At 37.0% G+C, this 21,827-nt stretch overlaps 3 protein-coding genes across 5 annotated transcripts; 2 read left to right on the top strand and 1 right to left on the bottom strand.

Moving 5' to 3' along the window:
• Positions 1 to 2,615: 2,615 nt before the first annotated feature.
• On the top strand, positions 2,616 to 11,053 carry LOC147854350 (uncharacterized). The gene is made up of 6 exons (XM_087331126.1): positions 2,616 to 2,760; positions 2,881 to 2,920; positions 3,785 to 3,865; positions 9,137 to 9,320; positions 10,353 to 10,611; positions 10,691 to 11,053. The coding sequence occupies exons 1-6, from the start codon at positions 2,683 to 2,685 to the stop codon at positions 10,883 to 10,885; spliced, it is 837 nt and encodes a 278-aa protein (XP_087187252.1). The 5' UTR covers positions 2,616 to 2,682; the 3' UTR covers positions 10,886 to 11,053.
• A 3,230-nt stretch (positions 11,054 to 14,283) lies between these two features.
• Positions 14,284 to 16,783, top strand: LOC147854349 (cytochrome b5-like). The gene is made up of 4 exons (XM_087331274.1): positions 14,284 to 14,340; positions 14,624 to 14,734; positions 15,994 to 16,060; positions 16,144 to 16,783. Exons 2-4 carry the CDS (start codon positions 14,657 to 14,659, stop codon positions 16,395 to 16,397), a joined length of 399 nt encoding a protein of 132 aa, XP_087187400.1. The 5' UTR covers positions 14,284 to 14,340; positions 14,624 to 14,656; the 3' UTR covers positions 16,398 to 16,783.
• Positions 16,784 to 18,495: 1,712 nt separating this feature from the next.
• LOC147854348 (uncharacterized) lies at positions 18,496 to 21,192 on the bottom strand. Of its 3 annotated transcripts, XM_087331344.1 has the most exons (3): positions 21,094 to 21,190; positions 19,440 to 19,668; positions 18,645 to 19,340 (listed from the first exon to the last, which is right to left on the bottom strand). In XM_087331344.1, exons 2-3 carry the CDS (start codon positions 19,569 to 19,571, stop codon positions 18,984 to 18,986), a joined length of 489 nt encoding a protein of 162 aa, XP_087187470.1. In that variant the 5' UTR covers positions 19,572 to 19,668; positions 21,094 to 21,190; the 3' UTR covers positions 18,645 to 18,983. The 3 variants fall into 3 exon arrangements, with proteins under 3 accessions (XP_087187471.1, XP_087187470.1, XP_087187469.1); XM_087331345.1 differs by lacking the exon at positions 19,440 to 19,668 and having other exon boundaries at positions 18,496 to 19,340; positions 21,094 to 21,192; XM_087331343.1 differs by lacking the exon at positions 21,094 to 21,190 and having other exon boundaries at positions 19,440 to 19,950.
• Positions 21,193 to 21,827: the final 635 nt, after the last annotated feature.

The following is a 21,827-nucleotide window of genomic DNA, read 5'->3' as shown; positions in this document are numbered from 1 at the left end:
GTGGACAAAGGCTAATGTGAACATAGCTTAAAGGTTAGAGAGGCAAGATCAATGAAAAATGTTAATAATGTTCTTTTCTAAGAGGTTATTACATGGATGAAGTAAATGAAAATTAACATGAATTCATCATGTAAATGAAAACAAATAAATGCCAATAATGGATGAAAGTTGGCTTTCCATGTTTTCGTAAAGCAAATTGGAAGAATTTTGGTTGATCTATAATCATAGTTGAGATGCCATGGATAGGTTTAATTTTTCCTCAAAGTAGCAAACATATGATTATGTTATGTTTTCCACATGCAAACATTGTTCCATTTCATCAATAAACGATCGATTCCTTGATCAAATGAACAGATGATAGACTAGGGTGCCATTGGTAATGAGAGGGATGTTAGCTAGAAATGTGGTCGACTAACAGGCATGGCAAGTACTTTTGATAGAAAAACAGAGTGACTCGATAAGGCAAGGAACAAGGGTTAGATTTTTTTTTAAATAAATAAACTTAAGAAAATATCTTGTCATTAGTGTAACCATTTTTACAAGATTTTTAATTCTATGTGATCGGTGGGGGAAACAACCATTTCGGAGGTTGAAAATGCCAATAAGGAGTATCACAATTGGTTGTCATGAATGGAGTAGCTTTCCATATAGTGATAAACTCATGCCGTTGAGCAATTTTAGCATCAAAATCTCCAACAATACCATCCCATTGTCCTTTCAAAGTATGAACTATGTCTAACCAAATATTTAAAACCAATTCAGCCGGTAGTGTTTTAAGCTGATGGAAAATGAGAGAGCACCTAACCTTCCAAATGTGATATATAGTGGTACTACTAAGTATTTCCCATACTGATTGGACTTCCTTTCGTATACCTGTAAACTGTAATGAGAACAATGGTAATGTATGAACACTTCCAGATTTAGTGTAAAATCCATGGTCCATAGATTTGGTGTCATAATGAAATGCATCATGGAAAGAGATGTCCAAACCACCATGCCCCAAGTGAAAACCAATGGGGGGAAATGGTTAGCAAAAATCCTAAGGAGGCATTGCCATATCAATTGAGACTTAGTGCATTCCCATAAGCAATGTTTTTGAGTTTCCATTTGTACATGGCATCGTGCACAAGTAGAATCTACTCCCATCCTATGCATCCATGTGCCAACCGACAAGGCTCAGTGTACAAGTAACCACTGTACATGCAATATATTGATGTGGTTGTTTTCTTGCCCATAATACAACCCAGAAGTTTGCAAGGAATTGGGGAGACTTGTTGATTCCAATATTGAAATGTTGTCGATAACACATCTCGTGTATCTGAAAGCACATGTCTCCCTAATTGTACAGAATATTGGAAGAAATTAAACTTGTTACCCGTAAAAGGATTTGTCCGCTAATAATCAATCAGATCCCATTCTAATCTGAATACCGGTTTTTTAGCCAACACCTACTTCCAATGTGTCTTTATTTCCTTAATCATTGGATCAATATACCATTTACGGTCAACATATCCGATGACTCTTATCTTGTGTTCCATACCATAAGGGTAATCTATCCTCATTTCCCCCGACTGTGTCAATTGGTTTGCTTCATCCACCTCAAAAGATCTGTAGGTCTTATCATCTGAATATCCCTTAACAACCAAGAGTACTTCCAAACTTGAATAAACCCCAACCCATCAGTGGTTTGAGTTATATGGTGGAATGGGGAATCTACTCATAACTTCTTGAATTTGTTGTTACATTATTTGGCCACCATGCAGACTACCTAGGATTTCTTTTTTCTCTTCCCATGAACGTGATAAAAAACGTTGCCATGTATGAACTGTTTTTGCAAGACCTTCTGTCATTTTCCCCCATGATAACCATTGTCTAGAACCCAACACTAAACCATCTAATGTTGTAAACAACGGATTCCAGACCATCCTTTGTCTAAGATACTCAAGATAGTGTTTGGGTTTAGGTTTATTGCGAAGCAAACCAAGTAATACTTGTTTCCATGCTGAAAATAATGTCCTAATAAATTTGTCTTCCCACTTGTTAGCTGCAGGTACTTTGAAATTTTCCCTAAATATCCAATTTACATCCTTTGACCAGGGGGCACCTAATCGAGGGGAGCAATCTGAACAGTGGTCAAGCAATAGTACTTTCCATATCCCTTTCCCCAACATAAATCCTCTAATGAGCAACTTACTTAATAATGCTCTTGATTGGTCTACTAGATCAATAATGGCTAGTCCCCCTTTAGAACGAGGTAAGGTAATAACATCCCATTTTACTTTAGACCGAGCATTGCCTTCCACTTTACGAGGTAAGGGTTAGATTTGAAGGAATAATGTGACAAGATAGTATATGATGGTGAGTCTAAAGCATATTGGGAGACCACTGGAATAATTCTCCATCTTGAGTGTATATTATGTATGTATGTTATGTATGTATGTGATGACAAGACAATAGATAGATAGATAGACGTCTTTTGATGCACACAGGGAAGAGACAACACAAGAGTGGGGACGGATGGGTTTTGTCCGGTTGGACGGACGGATGGGCGGGCGGACAAGTGTGAAACGGACAGATGCAAGACCAAAACCTGCTTCCCCACAGAGGCTTTCTCCTCCATGAATCCTCTCTCTTTGCATCGTCTCCCGCAGAGAATCTAGGGTTTTCGCCCGCCGATCAACCATGGCAGATCCCAGCTATGCGGCCCCTCATGCAGGTTACTCCCCTTTGCCAGCTAGTCATCTCCCTGGATCAGTCCCGGTAAGTAAATTTCTTCATCTTCTTTGCGATTTCTTCTGCTCCAATGGCCATGCATCTGTCATTATCAAGCTTTTCTTCTGTTTCCAATCGTGTGAGATGAATGAAATTCACTGCTGCTAGGCTGTTGCTGATGCTGATCCCATGCTTTTTCCTTTTCAAGGTACATGCTTCCCTTCCATCCTTTTCTTGATGTAGATGTTCAAACCTTCCTTTTCTGGTTGATATATGTATTAGCGTTGATTCTTCCATTTATTTATATGACTGTATCTACGTGCTTGTAATGCTTCTTCAATGCATCCTATTCATGATTGATTTAAGCTGCCTGCAAGTCGTCCCTTTCTGTATGGTTGAAAGTCGTTGCAATTCTTGCTTCTAGAAATGTTTTTCTTGGCTCAAGAACCGTGGAAATGTATGTCTCTTCTGGAATACTCTCCAGGGAAAGCATATATAATCAGTAACAATCTAAATCGCGAGGATTTTGTGATGTCTACACTTGAAGATAAGGATTAGTTTTATCTCTTTTCTGACGTTTGTAGGATTTGAGACCCGTAAAAAAAATTTCTAGTTATTATATTTTTCATGTGGTAAAACCGTCATGATGAGTTACTGGTGGAGTGGACGTTGATGTTTATACACTATGATATTTGAGCAACTTGTACATGCTTTGCATAATGAGAACGCCCATACCTCGTAAGCTTGGCTGCCTCTTCAAAGATATTCTTCATATATACTGTCTTTTCTTATATTGATTCAAAATTTTAATGAATTATCTATGCATGAACAATTTCAATGCAATGGGGCTTACTAGAATCTGAAGGTGTAACTACCCATGGATCTTAGTTTCTGAACTTGGAACGTAAAACGTTACTACTGTGTGAAGTATATGTTATCTATCAAATTATGTGATGGAAATGCACATTTATTGGCAAAAACATGATGTTTGAATGTATGACCAGGGTAATAATACTGTTGTGGGAGGGCACTATATAGAGGGCTTGTTAATATTTGTGTTGGCTTTTTGCAGAGAGAGATTTGCAAACTTTTCCTCCAACTGATGCTCGAAGTAAATTATTGGGTTCATACCCACAAAGCCATGAAAGAGAAGGTATTGTTTTCTCGCTTATGTTATATGTCTCAATGTGAGGATGAATCGTATACCATAATAAGTGCCTTTAGATTTGTCTTTTGTCCCTCATGAAATCTGTTTTTAATGGGTTAGGTTCTATGTTTAGTTTCATATCATGAACACAATTCATGAATGCTTGTTATGAGGGTCAACTACGTTTGTCTCTATAATATGTTATCAAGGTCAACTATGTTTGTATCCTTAATATGTTATCAAGGGCAATGATGTTCTATAATATGTTGTCAAGGTCCACCATGCCAGTTGTGAATGAGGACACCTATTTCCCCAACAGTAGTTAACTGCTACTTTTATACTTCATGTTGTGTTGAGAGGTTGATTCCATACCATGTTTGTTGACGCACTAGATGCTTGAATCAGGCGATTCAGAACCCTTTGGCTCTCACATCCTTACAGTTGAAAGCATCTCATCACAAACCATATCCGTCAGTCTTTCATAATTCAAATACAAACAGGGAATCAATTTGAAGACTTCCAAAGTAGAGGGCCCTTCCCTTGTCTTGTGCCCACACCCTAGGTTCACCACTTACATTACAGTTAAAATCTGTATACAGCCTTGCAGATATGAGGAATCTAGAGCCTCTAGATTTCATCATGTGTGCAATGCTGTATACAGATTTTAACAGTAATGTTTAGGGCTGAACCTGAAATTTACTCACAAAACAAATTGAAGGCTCCATCATGCAAGAGAATTGGTTCGACTTTTTCTTACGAGTTCTTTTTATGCCGTTTTGAGGCCCAAAATCTGATTTTTCAAGTCTGTGCACACAGAAAAGTGGGCATTTTTGTTCATTGTTTAAAGATTTACAGGTATGGAATTCATTAAAAAAAACCTGAAAATTTGCAGAAGATTACAGTTTTTCAAATTTGACTTGCAAAGGCCCTTCTCGTTACTGTGCCATGTGTTTGCAAGAATTATGCCAAAAATAAAAAATTTCAGAAATTGATTCTGTTTGTTTCTGGAGCTTACTTCAATGGCTTTTAGATCTACTGATATTCAGATTCTCTTTGAGATAAAGAGTTTTGATGGCAAAGGTTTTGACCTTTGGAAAAATGGGATGGAAGAAATATTATTTCCGAAAGATTGCGATGGTGTAGGAGTAGCTGTAAAATAAATGGCATGACAGATAATGCTTGTTGTCACCCTTAACAAGAAAGCAATTACATACTTTAAATATATGTGTCAGATGCAAATTTGATAGATCTCAAGGGTCTTACACATGTTTGGGAGACCTAACGGAGAGACCGTTGGGCAAGTTGATTAACATTATATGTTGCATCATAAGACCCGTAAGGCAGAAGCCAAACTCTGCGATAGAGAGGTTCAGTTTCCTGGCTTAGGCAAGTGGTCGATCCCCAATGCTGAGTCTATACGTCGCAAACAAAGGACAGGCAGAAAGCTGAGGAATACCTATTAAATAACATTATTGTATTTATAAGTGCAATATCCAAGTTACAAGGTTCAAGTCTATCTCCCTTCGAATACAAATTGAATGCTATTTTATTGCTTATGACATTGCTTAATTCTTGGGGAACCTTGATGGTTTCATAATTGAATAACCCCAATCTTGCATGTAATGGACTTACAAGGTCGACCCTAAATAAAAAAAATCAGATGGAAAGCAAATGCTGAAGGCAATTCTTCAACTCTTATTGTTAGAGGGTCAGGGAAGGGTAACGTACAGCAAAGATACTGGAGCAAAAGCTGAAGTAAATAGTCTGATGTCACATGTTATCAGTGTGGCAGGAAAGGCCAGAAGGAGCTTGATTGCACTTAAGAAAGAATTTGAACTTAGGAAGAATGCCAATGGGAAGGGCACAAAAGAGACAAGTCTTCAAGGTACAAATAGCCCTAAGGGCAAAGAAAAGGCCAATTTGGTCTCTAATGTGGTTATTGAAGACCTATTTGATGCAAGGGAAATTCTGTGTACTACCTTGTCTTCAGATTATGCTTCCACACTCCATGTGCACAGTATGCAGATCATTAAATGGGAGATGATTGATACATTGCTTATTGTTAATGATGCAATGAATCAGATTTGAATGTAGATTTAGGTGCCTCATTCAATGTGACTCCTGTTGGGGATTGTTTTTACCATTTCTCACGTGGAAAACTATGGCAAAGTCTATTTAGGCAATAATCAAGCTTGCACAATTGATGGTATAGGCACTCTGCATTTGCCTCTCAATAATAGTCAAAAACTTGTATCATGTGATGTCAGACATGTTCCTAGCATTAAAACAATCGATTTTCTGTTGTTCACTGATGAATGTTGTACATGAATATAGCATCACTTTTGAGAGTGGATCATGGAGATTGATGAAAGGTTCAATACTTTTTGTCAAGGTTACAAAGAAGGACACTTGGTATTGTGATCAAGGAAAGGCCTTAGTAAGCAATTTTTTTGTTATTGTAGAGACTGATTCAGATATTGAGCCTTTGCATAAACTGTTGGGCGATATGATGCAAAAAGGATCAGATATCCATTCTTCATTACAAGAATTTAAGGGGCACTAAACTCTATTTTTGTAATGATCGCCGATATGTAAAGCAAGTGAGAAAGTCCTATTACAAGCAGAATCTTTGGATTGTGTATTCTAAGTTGTAGAATGCACACTAAATGCATGGGATCAGGTTGGATTTTCTTTTCTTTTTTTGAGGATTTTTCAAGCAGAGGTTTGGTTTATTTGGTGAAAAGCAAAAATGGAGCATTTGCTGCGTTTTAGTTTTTTCATGCACTTGTGACAACCCTACCAGGTAAGATAAAATTCTTTTGTACAGACAATGGGGGTGAGTTCACAAGTATTGAATTTAGAAGTATAAAGAAGGATGTAACAACTCCATACAACCCTCTTCTACAAATCTTTGCCTAAAATATGGCATCTGTGATGAGGTTTGGTCTGGCAAATCAGCCTCATATGACCATCTATGCATCTTTGTCCGTGATGCATTTATGTGCATTAGCCATGAGCTTAGGAATAAACTTCATGGAAAGTCCATGACAGGCATCTTCCTTGGATATGGCGAGGAAGGTGAAATGAGCTATAGGATATTGCGACTTCAGTTAAAAAAGGTCTTTAGAGAGGCTAAGCCTGTTCAGACCTTGTTATGTCTCTAAAAAAGATAATAAAAAGGCTAAAGTTCAACTTAATTAGCCAGTCATTTGTGATAATAATGTGCCTCAGGTAGACACATAGGGCTGAAAATCATGAGTATCCCTCGGTAATGTTGCTAGACGATGGAGAGCCATTACATGCATTTGGAAGTCATGAGCAGCCTATGCATACTGCTGAAAATAGGGTTGTGAATTATGAACAGTCTAAAATTTATTATTTTGTGATCTCATGCTTGATAATGTAGTTCATAGAGTAAGAAGGTTTACTAGATTAAAGGGGTCTTTGCAGAGATATAAACCCTCCTTGCAGTACGTAATACTGCTAATGATGGTGAGCCTCTTACATTAAAAGAGGCTCACCTTCAAAAAATTGGGAGCTTGCTTGCAATGCATGAACTTTGCATTGAAATGATACTTGGAACTTGATTGAATTGCACTGGGGTAAGATTGCCATTCCTAATAGGTGGGCGTATAAAATCAAGTTTGTGGATTAAAAACTCAAGTACAAAGCAAGGCTTATTGCTGAAGGCTATGTACAAGTAAATGGGGTTGACATTCAAGAAGTATTTTCCCAGTAGTAAATCACCACCTTTTGAACTTTCTTTCACTGCAGCTCTTGACTTGGACCTTTACCAGATGGATGTAAAAGCTGCTTTCTTGCATAGTAACATAAAAGCAGAGCTATATGCGTAACAATCAGGTGGATTTGCAATTCCTGCTAAGGAGCATTTAGTGTGAAAACTCAACTCTATATAGACTGAAACAAGCTCCTAAACAGTGGTACAAAAAGTTTGATGTTTTTTATGTTTTCACATGAATTTAAAAGGATCTGTGCAAATTATTGTCTTTAGACCAAAAGGGATGTAGATGGCAGCCCCATCATTTTGATGTTATATTGCTAGTAAAGAAAAAAGTACTGCTAATGCAGTTAAAATCAGTGTTTGCGATGAAAGCTATTGGCCCAGTTGGTCATACCTTGAGTATGACGACAAAAGGGGCAGGCAGCAGCAGTAGCTTTATATATCCCAAGAAAAGTACATTGAAAAAGTGTTCAAAAGTTTCAGCATGAGTGATGCAAAATAGTTAAGTGCCAAATTGAGCAAAAAGAACTGTCTAAAAGATGATGCAGGGTCTGATTCAATATGTGTCAGCTTGTGGTTCTTTGAAGTATGCCAAGGTTGCTATGAGATCAGACATTGCACACGTTGTGGCAGTTTCTAGCAGGTTCATGGCAATCTTGGCAACACATTGGGAAGCATCCAGTCAATTATGAAATACTTGAAGGGGACAAAAAGTAAATGTCTCTGTTAGGGAATGGATCTGATATGACAGATGATGTGGATACACAGATCCACGAGCAAATATGTATTTGCACTTGCTGTTAGTGTGGTTTCATGGTGTTCCAGATCGCAGAGGATTGTTGCATTATCTATTTCTGTGGGTGAACATATTTCAGCAATTGAGGCTTCCAAAGAAGCCACATGGTTGACATGTCTCTGCAATGAGCTTGGTCTACCAGAGAGGACATGATCTTTGGGTTGTGAGACAGTGCAATGTCTAACCAAGAATTTTATGTTTCATGCATGCCCAAAACAAATGTGCATTACCATTTCATCAGGGAGATCCTTGAGGATGGCTCTCTCTCCCTCTCTGTCTCAGCTTGCCTACACAATCTGTCTCTACCTATCTACCCAATTTTCTCCTCTTTAAGCACATCATTTTGTTTCAGTACAGACCAACAATCTCTGATATGAAGGAGACATCACAGAGTGAATCTCATGCTTAGAAACATATTTGACTCCCCAGATGTATCTGTAGAAAACGTGCCAGCAAAAAGTTCCGAAAAGACAACATAATTTGGGTTTTTATTACTGACCCACCCTAAACAGTATTAGGACGAGTTATAGCCTATACAAAGTTGGGAGTGGGATTTTTGCATAATGAAAGAACTCTCATGGGAGTGATACACATGAATGTAATAAAATCAAAGTGTCATATTGGATGGATTTGTTAACTTTGTCAATATCCTGTAGTTCTGAGGCCAATGTAACTCAGCTAAACATGTTTTTTATGTACAAAGATGTTCTGTATGTATTTCTTGCTTGGGTGTTGACAGAGACTTCTGACAGCAAATCAACAGAACCCAGAGACAGCGATAGCAGTATTCCTCGTCTGCTACGAATTAGCACTTACCAGCCTTATTTTAATGTAGATACAAGAGAAGTGTCAGACAGGATCATGCAGTCATTCTTTGTAAATCGTGGAGATTTCATGCAGTTGACTAGTGACAACCCTGATCTGTAAGTATCGTTGTCAACAATCTTGCATTTCTAACATCTTAGGGCATGGGACATTAAATCCTATCAACCTCGAAGAAATTTTTTACTTTCTTTGTGTTGTATGTGTTTCATCGGAACTATTTGTCACTTTGTGGGGCCTTTCTTTCTTTGACTTAGGGTTCATTGATGGACCCAACTCAATTATCTGAATATCAATCGTGACTCTGTAACTGCACATATGTATTTTTTCATTAATTAGTTGACCTAGGTTGAGATGTATTAATCTCGACCAGACACCAGCATCATGGTGAAAATGCTGGCAAAAAATTTCATCCTTGAAATACTGCATTGTTCTAGCATAATATCTTCCGATTTCCACGAGTCGTTCACCTTTAATTAAGGTGATGAATCTTGGCTCTTTTTGTTTTTGTCACCCTGCATTAACAACCTCTGCACACCTGGGCAAAGCATGCCACATTAGAGTCTCAGCAATATCTCTTATATGATAAATTCAAATATAGACTGTTTGAAGGCTTATAAACATCGCTAATACGTTTGTTTGCCTTCATTACAAATAGCCATGCTTAGATTTTGGAAATTTTGGTTTTAACTGTAATGTTCCATCACGAAGGGATAGAGCTTAGTTGTTCATCTCCTTGCAATTTTTGTCTGTGCCTTCAGTATTCTTGCCTTGATGTTTCTCATTTTTAAATTAATAGCAGGGTAAATTTTGCAGGGAGGTATCTTTGGATGCATTATCCTTATTTCATCCAAGGCTGTTCTATGTAGGATAGGAGACGGTGTGGGATAAAACATCCTGCAATATTAGTACCTTGTTGATTTTGTGACCGTCTTAATTGCATATTTACTGGCATATTGAGCTAAATATGTTCATGATGAAAAATGAGAAAACAGTTTTGTATCTGAACATGATAAGTGCATCTAGCTAAGGTCTTCATGACAGTTTGATGAAAATGCTTACATAATGAGAGTACTCTTAACAATTTTTAATGTGCAACTGTTTGACCATTAATTGTGTCTTTTGCCTTCCAGGTATGGGCCTTTCTGGATATGTACTACCTTGGTTTTTGTAGCAGCTGCCCTTGGAAACTATGCTGACTATCTTTCCAATAATGCTTCATGGCAGTTCAACATAAGTAAGGTCAATTGGGCAGCTGGGATCTTTTATGGTTACACGTGTATATTACCCTTGCTTCTATATTTCTTCTTTAACTACATTGGAGCTTCAGTGGGAGTTGTGCGGCTATGGTGTCTTTATGGCTATTCTCTCTTTGTGTTTATCCCAGCATCGGTGAGCTTTTTCTGCTCTCATACTTCAGGCATACTTGTTCACAAGTATAAAATGATACTTACTTGACATATATTTTCAGGTTCTTTCTATTATACCTGCAGAGACATTCAGATGGCTTATTATAGCCATGGCTGGATTTGTTTCTACATCTTTTGTGACTCTGAACATCAGGAGTCATCTGGCATCAAATGAATGGTCTTTCATTGTTGTTGTTGGGTGCTTGATATTGCATTGCTGTTTAGCATTAACATTGAAGTTTGTATTTTTTCGGTAAAAAATGCTTAATATGGTGTTTTGTACAGATTTAATTGTTGTGCCCTTCTATCATCAAAATATGTTCAGTGAAGTCAATTTCGATGTGGTTATTATATTAGAACAGAGATCTAAATTCTCAACGTCTTTTATATTCTTAAATTATGTACATCCTACAATTCGATGTGCTGGCTGTAATTGTTGAATAAGATGTGATTCAAGGTGAATAAGAGGCCATATTCAGTAAATTTTCTAAACCTCCTTGGTGCATCCTTTAACTATGTAGTGCTCGATACAATCAGCCCTTTGTACTTGATACCATCTATAATGGTTTAAATTGGTATTAGAAAATTCAGCTTATAATGCCATGCGTGCATTTTTTATCAGAACTATATTAGCAACTGCAAGCTAAGCTTCAAATTCAGAAATAAATTACTCAAGGTCACTTTATAATTGGAGAAGGATTACTATGTAAATCTGGTGATTAGCAAAACCCTCACATGCCTCTTAGGATATTATTCGTGAGCAAGGAAAATAATTTTAGAGTAAGAGACAAATATTTGTGGTTTGAAAGTATTGACAAATAATTTGTTGCTCTTGATGCACACTAATTACTTAAGAGTGCACAACCATTGTATAGAGAAACTTTAATTCCCTTTCCCCTTAACATCCAAGAAACATATCTATATGAACATTCATTGAGATCACAAAAAAATCATAAGGCTTTCCTAAACATAAGGTTTTACTAGTCCTAATAAGGTGATCGAAGGTGCATGTAGATGTTTTCTTAATTCAATGTTACTAAAGCGATTTTGGTGTAGAGACAACGTGCATGTAAGATAGGGAAGAGCTTAGTAGAAATGTACAAGGTCTTGATAGTGTTAATTGATATTGAAGTGATAGTGTGAAACCTTTCCTAAATAGGGGTGCAAAATACACTATTAAGACATCATTTTGTCACAACAACATGCTGACAGCAATGGATGGTGTTACATGTTGTGCAATTAGCTAGATTGAAAGGTAAGCTCTTGTTTGTATGTTGTAAAACAAATCTAATTTTTATTGATGTTGGTGTGGATCTTAGAAAATTAAGCATTTAGGAAACATTCCTTGTGTAAGCGAGTAGTGACCACGTCGTCGGAGTGGCCACAAACATCGTCCATTTGCCCTTGTAGGCAGCTGATAATCGTGAACCAAATATCCATGATCATTTCCTCTGAGGGTGTACCAGATCTTGGAAGACCTTTAGGCAACATGCTTTCCACACATACCAAAGGGTGAAGCCTACAATCAACATCCAAATCTCCCGGAAATGAGGGGATGTGATCTTTAAGCCTCTCGCAAAACGGCTTAATGAGTTTACCTCTTGTGCATCCATAGCACCAAGGCACATATGAAGATTGCTCAAAACAATGCGTATATACACCCAATAGTATATGAGAAATATGTCTTTTAATATTAAGAGATTACAATTATAAGTACATATTGCACATAAAGTTCATGTTATTATGGACACTTAAAAACCTCACTTTCAAATCTATGAAGATTGCAATGCCCTTCAAATGAAGTTGTAGCCTTCGTTGTGAAGTTCAATTTTTTTAAGAACCATTGAAACAAAAGTTCACCTTTCAACTTGCCCTTCATAACGTCTAGGATAGACGTTAATGTTAGTTTTCAAAAACTCTTTTGTATGTATGCATTGCACATGTATTTCACTTAATTGATCATTGATGTAATATGTTTAATTTATAGACATCCATTACGTAAAACATTTATGCATTAAAGAATTAAAAAATCTTAATGATCATGGAAGAGGAAAATGGTAGATCTATATAGAGCCTTTTGTGTATGTATGTATATAATCTAAATGTGCCTCGTGTTTAAGAACCAATATTTTTTAGGTTATTTGTAGGTTTGGAGTATATTGTGTCGCATTCGAAAGGTTTGCAATCACCTACACCGAATAGCCTAGAAAATATAGTGCTTTTTCAGTTGTCCACAACTCTATTACAATTTATACTTTTTCTTTTACCAACAACGTGATGGGAGATCTTTCATAGTTTTGTAGTTGTTTTACGGTGTCTTTCACTTTCAAAGACTAACAAAAAATTTGGCATATATTTACATTCATTGAGAATTGCGCTCGGGAATTCTCATATCAAGAGAAAGTGAGGTTTTAAAAAAAAAAACTTTCTTTCTGCAAAGACAGACTACCCTTGTAAGACCAATGCTATCTTGCTCTCCTTTGTAATTTGTAACCACACTTATTTCTTACGTCCATCGTGATGTAAATCGCGTGACGCACTCAATGGAAATGTTTTGCAAACCATAAATGCGTGCATGCTACACGCACATTAAATAATAGTTTGCATTATAACTCATAACCCATGGTGTGGGACACTTTAGCATGTTTCATTCCTTACCTCACAAAATATTCAAATCACTGGATATCATTGAAGGAAGGAGTCCTATGACTAAATTATTAATTGTTTGCGATTTGGTGTGCCGGAAATGCAAGACCGAAAGTGCCATGGAAAACACATTTATCATATCAGATGACTTTAATAACCCCGAACAGCAGGCTACACAACCGCTAGGGAGAACACGTGTTACAATAGCCATTCGAGACGAAAACACATGACAGTTTGTTTTCTTACATGCGTCAATTCAGAAGCATCTACGAGATGGAAATGGCTGGCAGCTCGGGATTTGACTATCAAGATCGATCCGACAACTTGTCTCAGCTTCTCTTTCCCCCCACCCAAACCCTAAGGCCTTGAGTAAACGTCACGACCCCTCAGAAGGGATATAGTGAAGAAGACAGACAGTCCGAGTGGCTGACTTCTTTACACAGAGAGCCAAGCCTAAGTAGGGTACGCGCAAAAAGATGGCCATGCTCGGGAATCCATCTGAGAGAGTGTGTGTGCCCGCCCCGCGGAAGACCGTCCCGGAGCCTGTGGCAAAGAGAGAGAGAGAGAGAGTGTGTGTGTGTGTGTGTGTGTGTGTTATGAAGCAAAGTGAATGAAGTAGAGAGAGAGAGAGAGTGTGTGTGTGTGTGTTATGAAGCAAAGTGAATGAAGTAGAGAGAGAGAGAGAGTGTGTGTGTGTGTGTGTGTGTGTGTTATGAAGCAAAGTGAATGAAGTATGTGGCAAAGAGTGAGTGTGTGTGTGTGTGTGGAGAGAGAGAGAGAGAGAGAGAGAGAGAGAGAGAGAGAGAAAGAGAGAGAGAGAGAGAGAGAGAGAAAGAGAGAGAGTGTGTGTGTGTGTAAAGGAGAGAGAGAGAGAGAGTGTGTGTGTGTGTGTAAAGGAGAGATAGAGAGAGAGAGAGAGAGAGTGTGTGTGTGTGTGTGTGTGTGTGTGTGTGAGCACACTGTTTTTTATTTCTTTCCTATTTCCTGCTGTTTTTTTTCTTCTTCTTTACTTCTTCAACACACAGAAGAAGAAGAAGAAGAAGAAGAAGAAGAAGAAGACGACGAGGTGAGTGGACTCTTCCACTGCTCCTCTTTCCTGTTTTTTTGCCTCTCTCTCTCTCTCTCTCTCTCTCTCTCTCTTGACTTGTCTTCTCTTCTCTTTCTTCAACTCACCCCCCTTACTTATAATTACAGTCCCAAAAGGTTCTTCCCCGCCTGCTTTCCTTTCTCTCCGCTACTTGTTTTAGGGTTTTGATTGCTCGTATATCTGCTCAATCTTAGGGTCCCTTCCCCCTCCCCTCTCTCTCCCTTTGTGTTGTTTCATCCCCTCCATCCCTCCGTTTCTGCAGAATTTCCAGCTTTTGCACGGCTCTTGAAACGCCATGTCGAAGGTCTTCAACTTTAAGGATGTCTCTGAACACAGTGATTCTAATGATTGCTGGATAATTCTCCATGGAAAGGTACAAATCACTTCGATCCCCTCCTTTTTGCTCACCTCTATTGCATCAGATTTTATAGATCTACTTCCATTTCTTCTACCTTCCGGCTCTTTATTAAGTAGCTTGGCTGTGTGCGTCTTTTTATTCTGCTGATATACGTAAAAATCTAGATTTTGTACCTCTCCCTTTCTCTGTTTTATGTGTACTGAAGAAATTAACGGATCTGAGAGTATTTCTGTTTTTAAACACGGAAGTCTGTAATCTATGTGGAATTGTGAAGACAAAGTTGTTCCAGGTAACCATATTGTTAAGATCGAGGTTTTCATCACCATCTAAATTATTGTCATACTATAGCTACCAATGATTAGATTTTGTGTTAGCTCTTTAACTGAAATTCCGAGATCCGAAAGTAGCTAGGTTTGAAACACAGGTATTCTGGAATCCAGACCCCAAATGAGAGTCTGACATGGAAGTTTCTCTAGTTAATGATGTGATTATCGTTGAGATTTACCATTGAGAGCTACTTAACGAGTGAATCTTAGCTTTAAAACAGTATAACCGGGTTTCAGTTGGATTTTGGCTCTGCTTATGCTTTAACAGTGGTTCCATGTGAAATTGAGACAATGACTCCTTTCCAGAGTCATTAGGATGTACAATGAACGCATTTTAACAAGTTGATTGAAGCATCTTTTATTTGGTTAGACAGTACAAAGTCGTTTCATTGGATCCTATGTGTTTATATAAAAAACTGTAAAGAGGAAGTTTTTTTCAGTTCAACTTTGATTAGATATGGTAAAACACGGTGAAGTCATGTTTCACGAGCATTTTCATTATCGTTTAGTATCACCTTTGGTTCCACATGAAACTGTGAACATGAATCTTGTCTGGTTATCCTTAATTGTTAGATGTAGCATAAACTCAGTAAAACTTGGTTTTTTAGCTGGATTGTAGTTTTTTCATTTTGTTTTTACCCATGCGTTCAAAACCACAAAGCATGGTGTTATTAATTTCAATCTGCTATTAAAGCTTCTATGCATGCATCTTCTTTGTACTTCATCGGCTGTCCGTTGAATGCATATTTTGTGATGTTCCTATCCTCACTTTTATACATGCATTATCTGATTCAATGTCCATTTGTTAGTCACAAGCAGTTTATTCATCGAGAACGTCTATGTTTCTTTTCCTTCCTACATGTAAAGGCTCAGTTTGTGATTCGTCTTTATGCTCCTTTAGTAATGTTACCTTAAAACTCATGACATCTGTCCATTTTTTTCTCCCAGGTGTATGACGTTACTAAATTCTTGAGTGAGCATCCTGGAGGAGATGATGTGATTCTGTCAGCAACAGGTATCAAAACATATCTCATACATCCCATTTATTTTCATTTCAGAATTGTATATTAATGTGATTTATTGTTTTCTCCTCAACAGGGAAAGATGCATCTGATGATTTTGATGATGTTGGCCATTCCAAGAGTGCAAAAGAGATGTTGCAAGGTTTTTACATCGGAGAAATTGATGTTTCCACTATCCCTAAGAACACAACATATGTAGCTCCCAAGCAGCCTGCATATCATCATGATAAAAGTATGGAATTCTTTATCAGAATATTGCAAGTCCTTGTCCCGATTGCTATCTTGGCACTGGCACTTGCAGTGCGTTTTTATACTAAAACCTCTGAATAGCTCAAGATTCCTCAGCATTTTAGCCTGGAGCAATTTGCTCTACCGATTTTTAATCTCACCTGTTTCGTTTTTGAAATTAAATATTGTGTTTGGTTGAATAGAGACTTGAATTGCGATCTCCTCATTGTGATTCAGATAGTATGACCATGATGAGGTAGCTTATGACAACATGATTTTATCATTTGCATTCATGCTTCTGTTCAGACATTAGGAGAAGTGTTTTGCTGCAGCAATAATGCGAGATTTGAGAGCATTATGAAATAAAATGGATAACTACAAATACAAAGGGAAGATCCATTCTGTAAACATGATGGATACGCTAATCGAAAGATGTAATAGATTTTCTTCCTATTTAGTATATATGCAACTTTGTGATGCTTTGAGAACACTTTTTCCAATACTTTTTTCTAACGTGATGTAATTTTACTTATGTTAAGATGCTTGCATGTATTGTAAAACCATGGTTAAACACAAGAGGTGATTATGCAGTATAGACAAAATTCCTGTATCAAAAATGGACTCTAGTTAAGTTAAATTGTCATTTAATTGTAGTGGAACTTAATGATAATTTACTTGCCATCAATCACGCTTTGTTTATCATTCAAAGTTGCACTCTCTTTTGTTTGAGCATTTGGATTACATGGAATGGACACTATTATTTAACAGATGGAAACACTCTGAAGTACATGTTTCTTTGGGCAATTTGTTTCCTCGTGCATTTTCAATTATCTGTCCACTAGCACACATGTCATATAAGTTATTGATGTGTATATTTTCTCATGCATTGTCTCAGTTATCTATATCTATTGGAACGTGTATCATCATAGATTGACTTGGAACATGGAAATATATATTGACTTGGGGACATTTCCATATGCGTCTATTCTATGTGTCATCTATATATAGCTTGTGAAAGATGCATTTTGTTATGTGATGTCATGAGGATTATTCAATTGTTGTTGTAGATTGTGCAATACACTTAAATAGTAGTCAAATAAGCTAAAAGCCTGTTTTACTAGGACAAGACATTGAATATTCTAACACATGTGGTTGATCTAACCATGGTATGGCCTTTTAAGCACATTGATGGTATGACCTTTTACACTATCTTGAGAGTGGAGGGTGCTCCTTGGGATCCAAATAAGAATGTTCGCTATATAACATCATCATTGAAGGAATGCATCACTAGTCATGCACGTTATGCTTCCACCTTGTGCATCTTGAGAGAGGAGAGTTGTAAATTTAAAAGGATGTCACAATTGGAAGTTTGTACATATAATGAGGATTCAATATATGACACAATTAAGAGATATTTGGACTTTAGTGGAAGAGGTATATGAAGAAGCTAATCACCTTCTGCATTGCAAATGATCCCTTTGAAAACAAATCTGGGATCCCTTAAATAACTTCCAAATCCATGTAAATTAATGGACTAGCACTAAAATTATCATAAAAAAAGACATTCCATCTAGATGGGACATTTTTATTATATAGGGCTATGTGAGGTCAATTTGAGAGTGATGATCCGTGACAACTGTCTAAGGTCAAATTGCAACTACAACGTACCAAACTATATACATCATGATTAAAAGATATTGTGTTCAAATGTCCAAACTTTGCATTCAATATGTCATCCTAATTGAAGTTGACATTTTTCTTATTAGGATGATAGGTTTGAACTTCAAATAATTTGATTCTAGTGGCTTTACAACAATAACATTGGCATAGTTTTCTCAACGTAAACAATGATAATGGAATGTTAACAAAGTGATAACTTTAGTTTGCAATCACAGACATTAATAATTTGCTCCTAAACTTTGGATTCTTGTCATTGGCATTGACACATTTTCGCTACATAAGAAGTGAAAATAATTATGCAACGTGATCAAAGGGTAATGAAGAAAGCGAGAGCGAGGAGCTCAAGATAGTATCGTAGGACATGAACTTTAATGCAAACAAGGGAAGAAATAAGTTTTTAGCACACATGATTTTTTGTCTTTGTTTGGTTGTCTTTCATAAAAGAGAACTCTGTCAAACATTTAAAGAAGACAAAAACTCTGACCAATCCAAGATAACCAAAAACATTTCCCACAAATATACAAGAACATTCAAAAGCATATAATGCCCCACGATCTTGCTTGTCACCATGCCTTCCATACACAACTACTCCAATGCCACAATCTCTTTGGCTTGATAATGATTTTTCTTTAAGAAAGAAGAGAAGAAACACAAATAATAGGTTACTCAAATAGTATTCCAACCACCAATGGATGTAACTAGCAATGAAAAACAAACTTCTCTTCGAGAGCAATTTACATAACGCACAATGACGAGATGGGGTGAAAGAGTGCAAGTTACGTGACAACTACGAAATGGGTTAGGAACTAAGATGGGGAACCAATGTATGTATGTAAGTTCATGGAAAGTGTAGATACTTGAGCATTCATACATCAAATGCATATAATAATAAGAATGCATGTAAGAGATAATGGAGGAACTCATGTCTAAAATAATTGGGAGACTAGGTCGAACATGAGTGTATCGAATGGAAATACTGGAAGAGCAATGTACGGGGTTTAATAAGAGTTAGCAAGAGAGGCAATTGCAAGTGGATGGTGTGAACGAGCAAAGGCCGAAAGGAAGGTTGGGAACATTGCAGACAATGGAGAAGCAACAAGGAACTTTAGTACAAATGCTTTGGTTGCCATCACAACATAGGCAAAGGGAGCAAGTGTGAAAGCTACTACTACTACTATTACCATTACTACTTGCAAAAAATCTTCTTCTCTTCCACTTCTTCTTAATGTTGAACTTGTCATCTAATGTTGCCATTGGAAATATGGGCACCTTTGTGCCATTGCCCAACATGGCCCAATCCATCATATCCTTCTTCATGTTATATTTCTTCTTCTTTTTGGTGCCTCCTCCTCCATCTAATAGCTCCTGCCACAAAGAATCAAGTTCAAATCCGAAATTGCATAACATTCTTTACATCAATTAAACAATGATAATGGGTCAATTTATGAACCCTTTTGTATACACCTTGCTAATTGTTATGAATTGAGGCCGATACTTGTGAATAGTGGATGGTTTCTCACGATTCCCAACTTCAGGTGAGCCAAAGGCTGAGATTGTGAGGAGGAGGAAGAAAGAAATAGCTATGAAGGGTGCCATAGTAATACAAATAGATAGTTGAACATCCAAGGGAGGAGCGCTATGTGTGACAGAGAAAGACAGATTTCTCTATAAATAGCTCATGAGACATTGGTACCTAAGTTGGGAAAACCACCATCATTATCGCTGCAATCCTTGCTCATGCATACCATGAAATTAACAACTTTCTTTAGATACAAAGTTTTCCATGTGAGAAAAAGCTCCAACAAGCCTTGTCTAATTTATTTGGTTGATGCATCAAAGTAAGAGACCTATTATCAACCCAACACTTGTCTTTATAAATTTGTTTCCACACGGCACGCCCACACACGCGCACTTAAAGCAAAGTAGTTGCAAAGTGTGTGGCGAAGCTGAATGAAGATCAATAATCTCTAAAGAAACTATTTATACGAACACCGAGAAACCGAAAACTATTTACTAAGAGAGAGGTCCATACATCGATAAGTATATCTACTAGTGTCCTTGAGGGCTAAACATGGCCTATGGACCAAATGTGACTCCATCTAGTATTAGGATGTAGATTTTAGATCTTTCCATTCAATTCTCCTCAGAATTTTGTTCGATGATAAAACTAAATCTAATGGAGGAAAAGAATTGGCACATATACTGTCAATGCTAGTCACCAATTTAACAACCGTTATAAAGGTAGAACTTATGATATAGCATGGGTAGCCATAATAATAGTTATTTGAAAATGACAAAGCCGGCAACTCACATTCGCCAAGAAAATATTTCATAAGTTTTTGTTCAATTATTGATATCACATGATGGGTAAGCACTCTCATTGTGAAGGTGGCAAGGACGGGCACATTTTCTATTTTATGCACTAGGCTTACATAAATCAATTTTACTATCTTCCTTGGAGGTCAATTAGAGAGAGGGATGTCAATTTCGCAACTCGGTATTTTGTACTAATTTGGCGGTCACCAATGAATCATTTGGACAATTGGGAGATAGATAGATATTATAATCTATCTCGAAAGTCAAACATGACTTATGGGACCAAAGTGAAACAGTTTTATGAAGTCTCTTTTGGCCAAGTAGATCTCGTTTCTATAAATTTGCAAGCTGCAAATCTAAGAGAAAGATTATGCTTTATTACATAAAAGGAATAACCCAAACTCATATGTTACGAATTACCAAGGGAGTAGCTATGAACTCAACACAATAATTTTGGAAACCCTTGCATAGGTATCAATTATCGCCCAAGGCCATAGTAATTACATCTCTAACTATTTCATTTCCTTTTGCTTCCTTAAAGGTACTGTAATTGTGGAATGTGCATTTAAATGACATTTTTTAATAGATGACCACATGCAACAGATGGACACTGAGTACAAACCCCAACAATTTTCCTAGACCGACCATGAAAAAAACAGGCAATCAAATGGTTGGTATCCTTGTCCAACATTACTAATGGCATCTGATTTATGGTTTCATATTATGTTTCCCCTGTTTATATAACCTCAAGAAGTTACTAAAAAATATAGTTTCTTTTTTGTATGATCATCAATTATATCACCTTCATGGCCATTGTGCAATCTCCATTTTCATCTACATACTACAAAGATTCATTTGTCAATGTCATTCACAATCTTGTCCACACCCTTTGACAACACATCATTAATATCTCGCACATAAGGACCATAAAACCACTCTTTTTTCATAATCCGTTTGTCATCTCTTGAAGGTTGAATTACAATAACAATAGAAGCAAGGTATATACTCTTTATAATCATAATGGCAATTTGGCCTTTTATGAGCCTCAACATCATAATGAAGAATATGCATTTTGTTGCTTGGATAATACAGTAACCATACATCATCACATCATCAATTTACAAGAGCAACAATGAGAAGATTTTCTTATGCCATGAACATTTAAACATTAACAAACGTTGAGAGGGAAGAAGCTTCTGTATGAACACATCTTTGCTATTAACAAAAATAACAGTGAGGATCATCACTTGAAATGAGCTCAATACCAAACAGATGTTATGGTAGAAATGAGACAGCTATTTACAACCGCAAAATGGAAAACATAAACAGTGATATGGAAAAGCTCATACAACTAATTCCTTTGTACTGGACGACATATACTAAACGCTATGTTCTTTTCAAATAAATTACATTTCTAGGGAACATAAACTAAATCAAATTCTACAACTTAAGGTGTGGCAGATGCATCCTATGGACATAACTCAAAACAATACATGAAAAATATCTACGAACTAAGATTCAATCATCAAAACAAAT

This window comes from Azolla caroliniana, unplaced genomic scaffold (genome assembly GCF_043228905.1).
Source record: "Azolla caroliniana isolate FFs.n. ecotype wild unplaced genomic scaffold, voAzoCaro1.0.p SCAF_15, whole genome shotgun sequence".
Classification (NCBI taxonomy): domain Eukaryota; kingdom Viridiplantae; phylum Streptophyta; class Polypodiopsida; order Salviniales; family Salviniaceae; genus Azolla; species Azolla caroliniana.
The sequence above is the reverse complement of the archived record's forward strand: the minus strand, read 5'-3'. Positions and strand labels throughout refer to the sequence as shown.

What these genes read in the sequence shown, in the direction of transcription:
- LOC147854350 (XM_087331126.1), top strand. Translation starts at nt 2,683, where the DNA reads ATGGCAGATCCCAGCTATGCGGCCCCTCATGCAGGTTACTCCCCTTTG. An exon ending in CATGCTTTTTCCTTTTCAAG is followed by an intron (nt 2,921 to 3,784) that starts GTACATGCTTCC and finishes GGCTTTTTGCAG; the next exon opens with AGAGAGATTTGCAAACTTTT. An exon ending in ACTAGTGACAACCCTGATCT is followed by an intron (nt 9,321 to 10,352) that starts GTAAGTATCGTT and finishes TTTGCCTTCCAG; the next exon opens with GTATGGGCCTTTCTGGATAT.
- LOC147854349 (XM_087331274.1), top strand. Translation starts at nt 14,657, where the DNA reads ATGTCGAAGGTCTTCAACTTTAAGGATGTCTCTGAACACAGTGATTCT. An exon ending in GGATAATTCTCCATGGAAAG is followed by an intron (nt 14,735 to 15,993) that starts GTACAAATCACT and finishes TTTTTCTCCCAG; the next exon opens with GTGTATGACGTTACTAAATT. An exon ending in TGTGATTCTGTCAGCAACAG is followed by an intron (nt 16,061 to 16,143) that starts GTATCAAAACAT and finishes TCTCCTCAACAG; the next exon opens with GGAAAGATGCATCTGATGAT.
- LOC147854348 (XM_087331344.1), bottom strand. Translation starts at nt 19,571, where the DNA reads ATGGCACCCTTCATAGCTATTTCTTTCTTCCTCCTCCTCACAATCTCA. An exon ending in AATTCATAACAATTAGCAAG is followed by an intron (nt 19,341 to 19,439) that starts GTGTATACAAAA and finishes TCTTTGTGGCAG; the next exon opens with GAGCTATTAGATGGAGGAGG.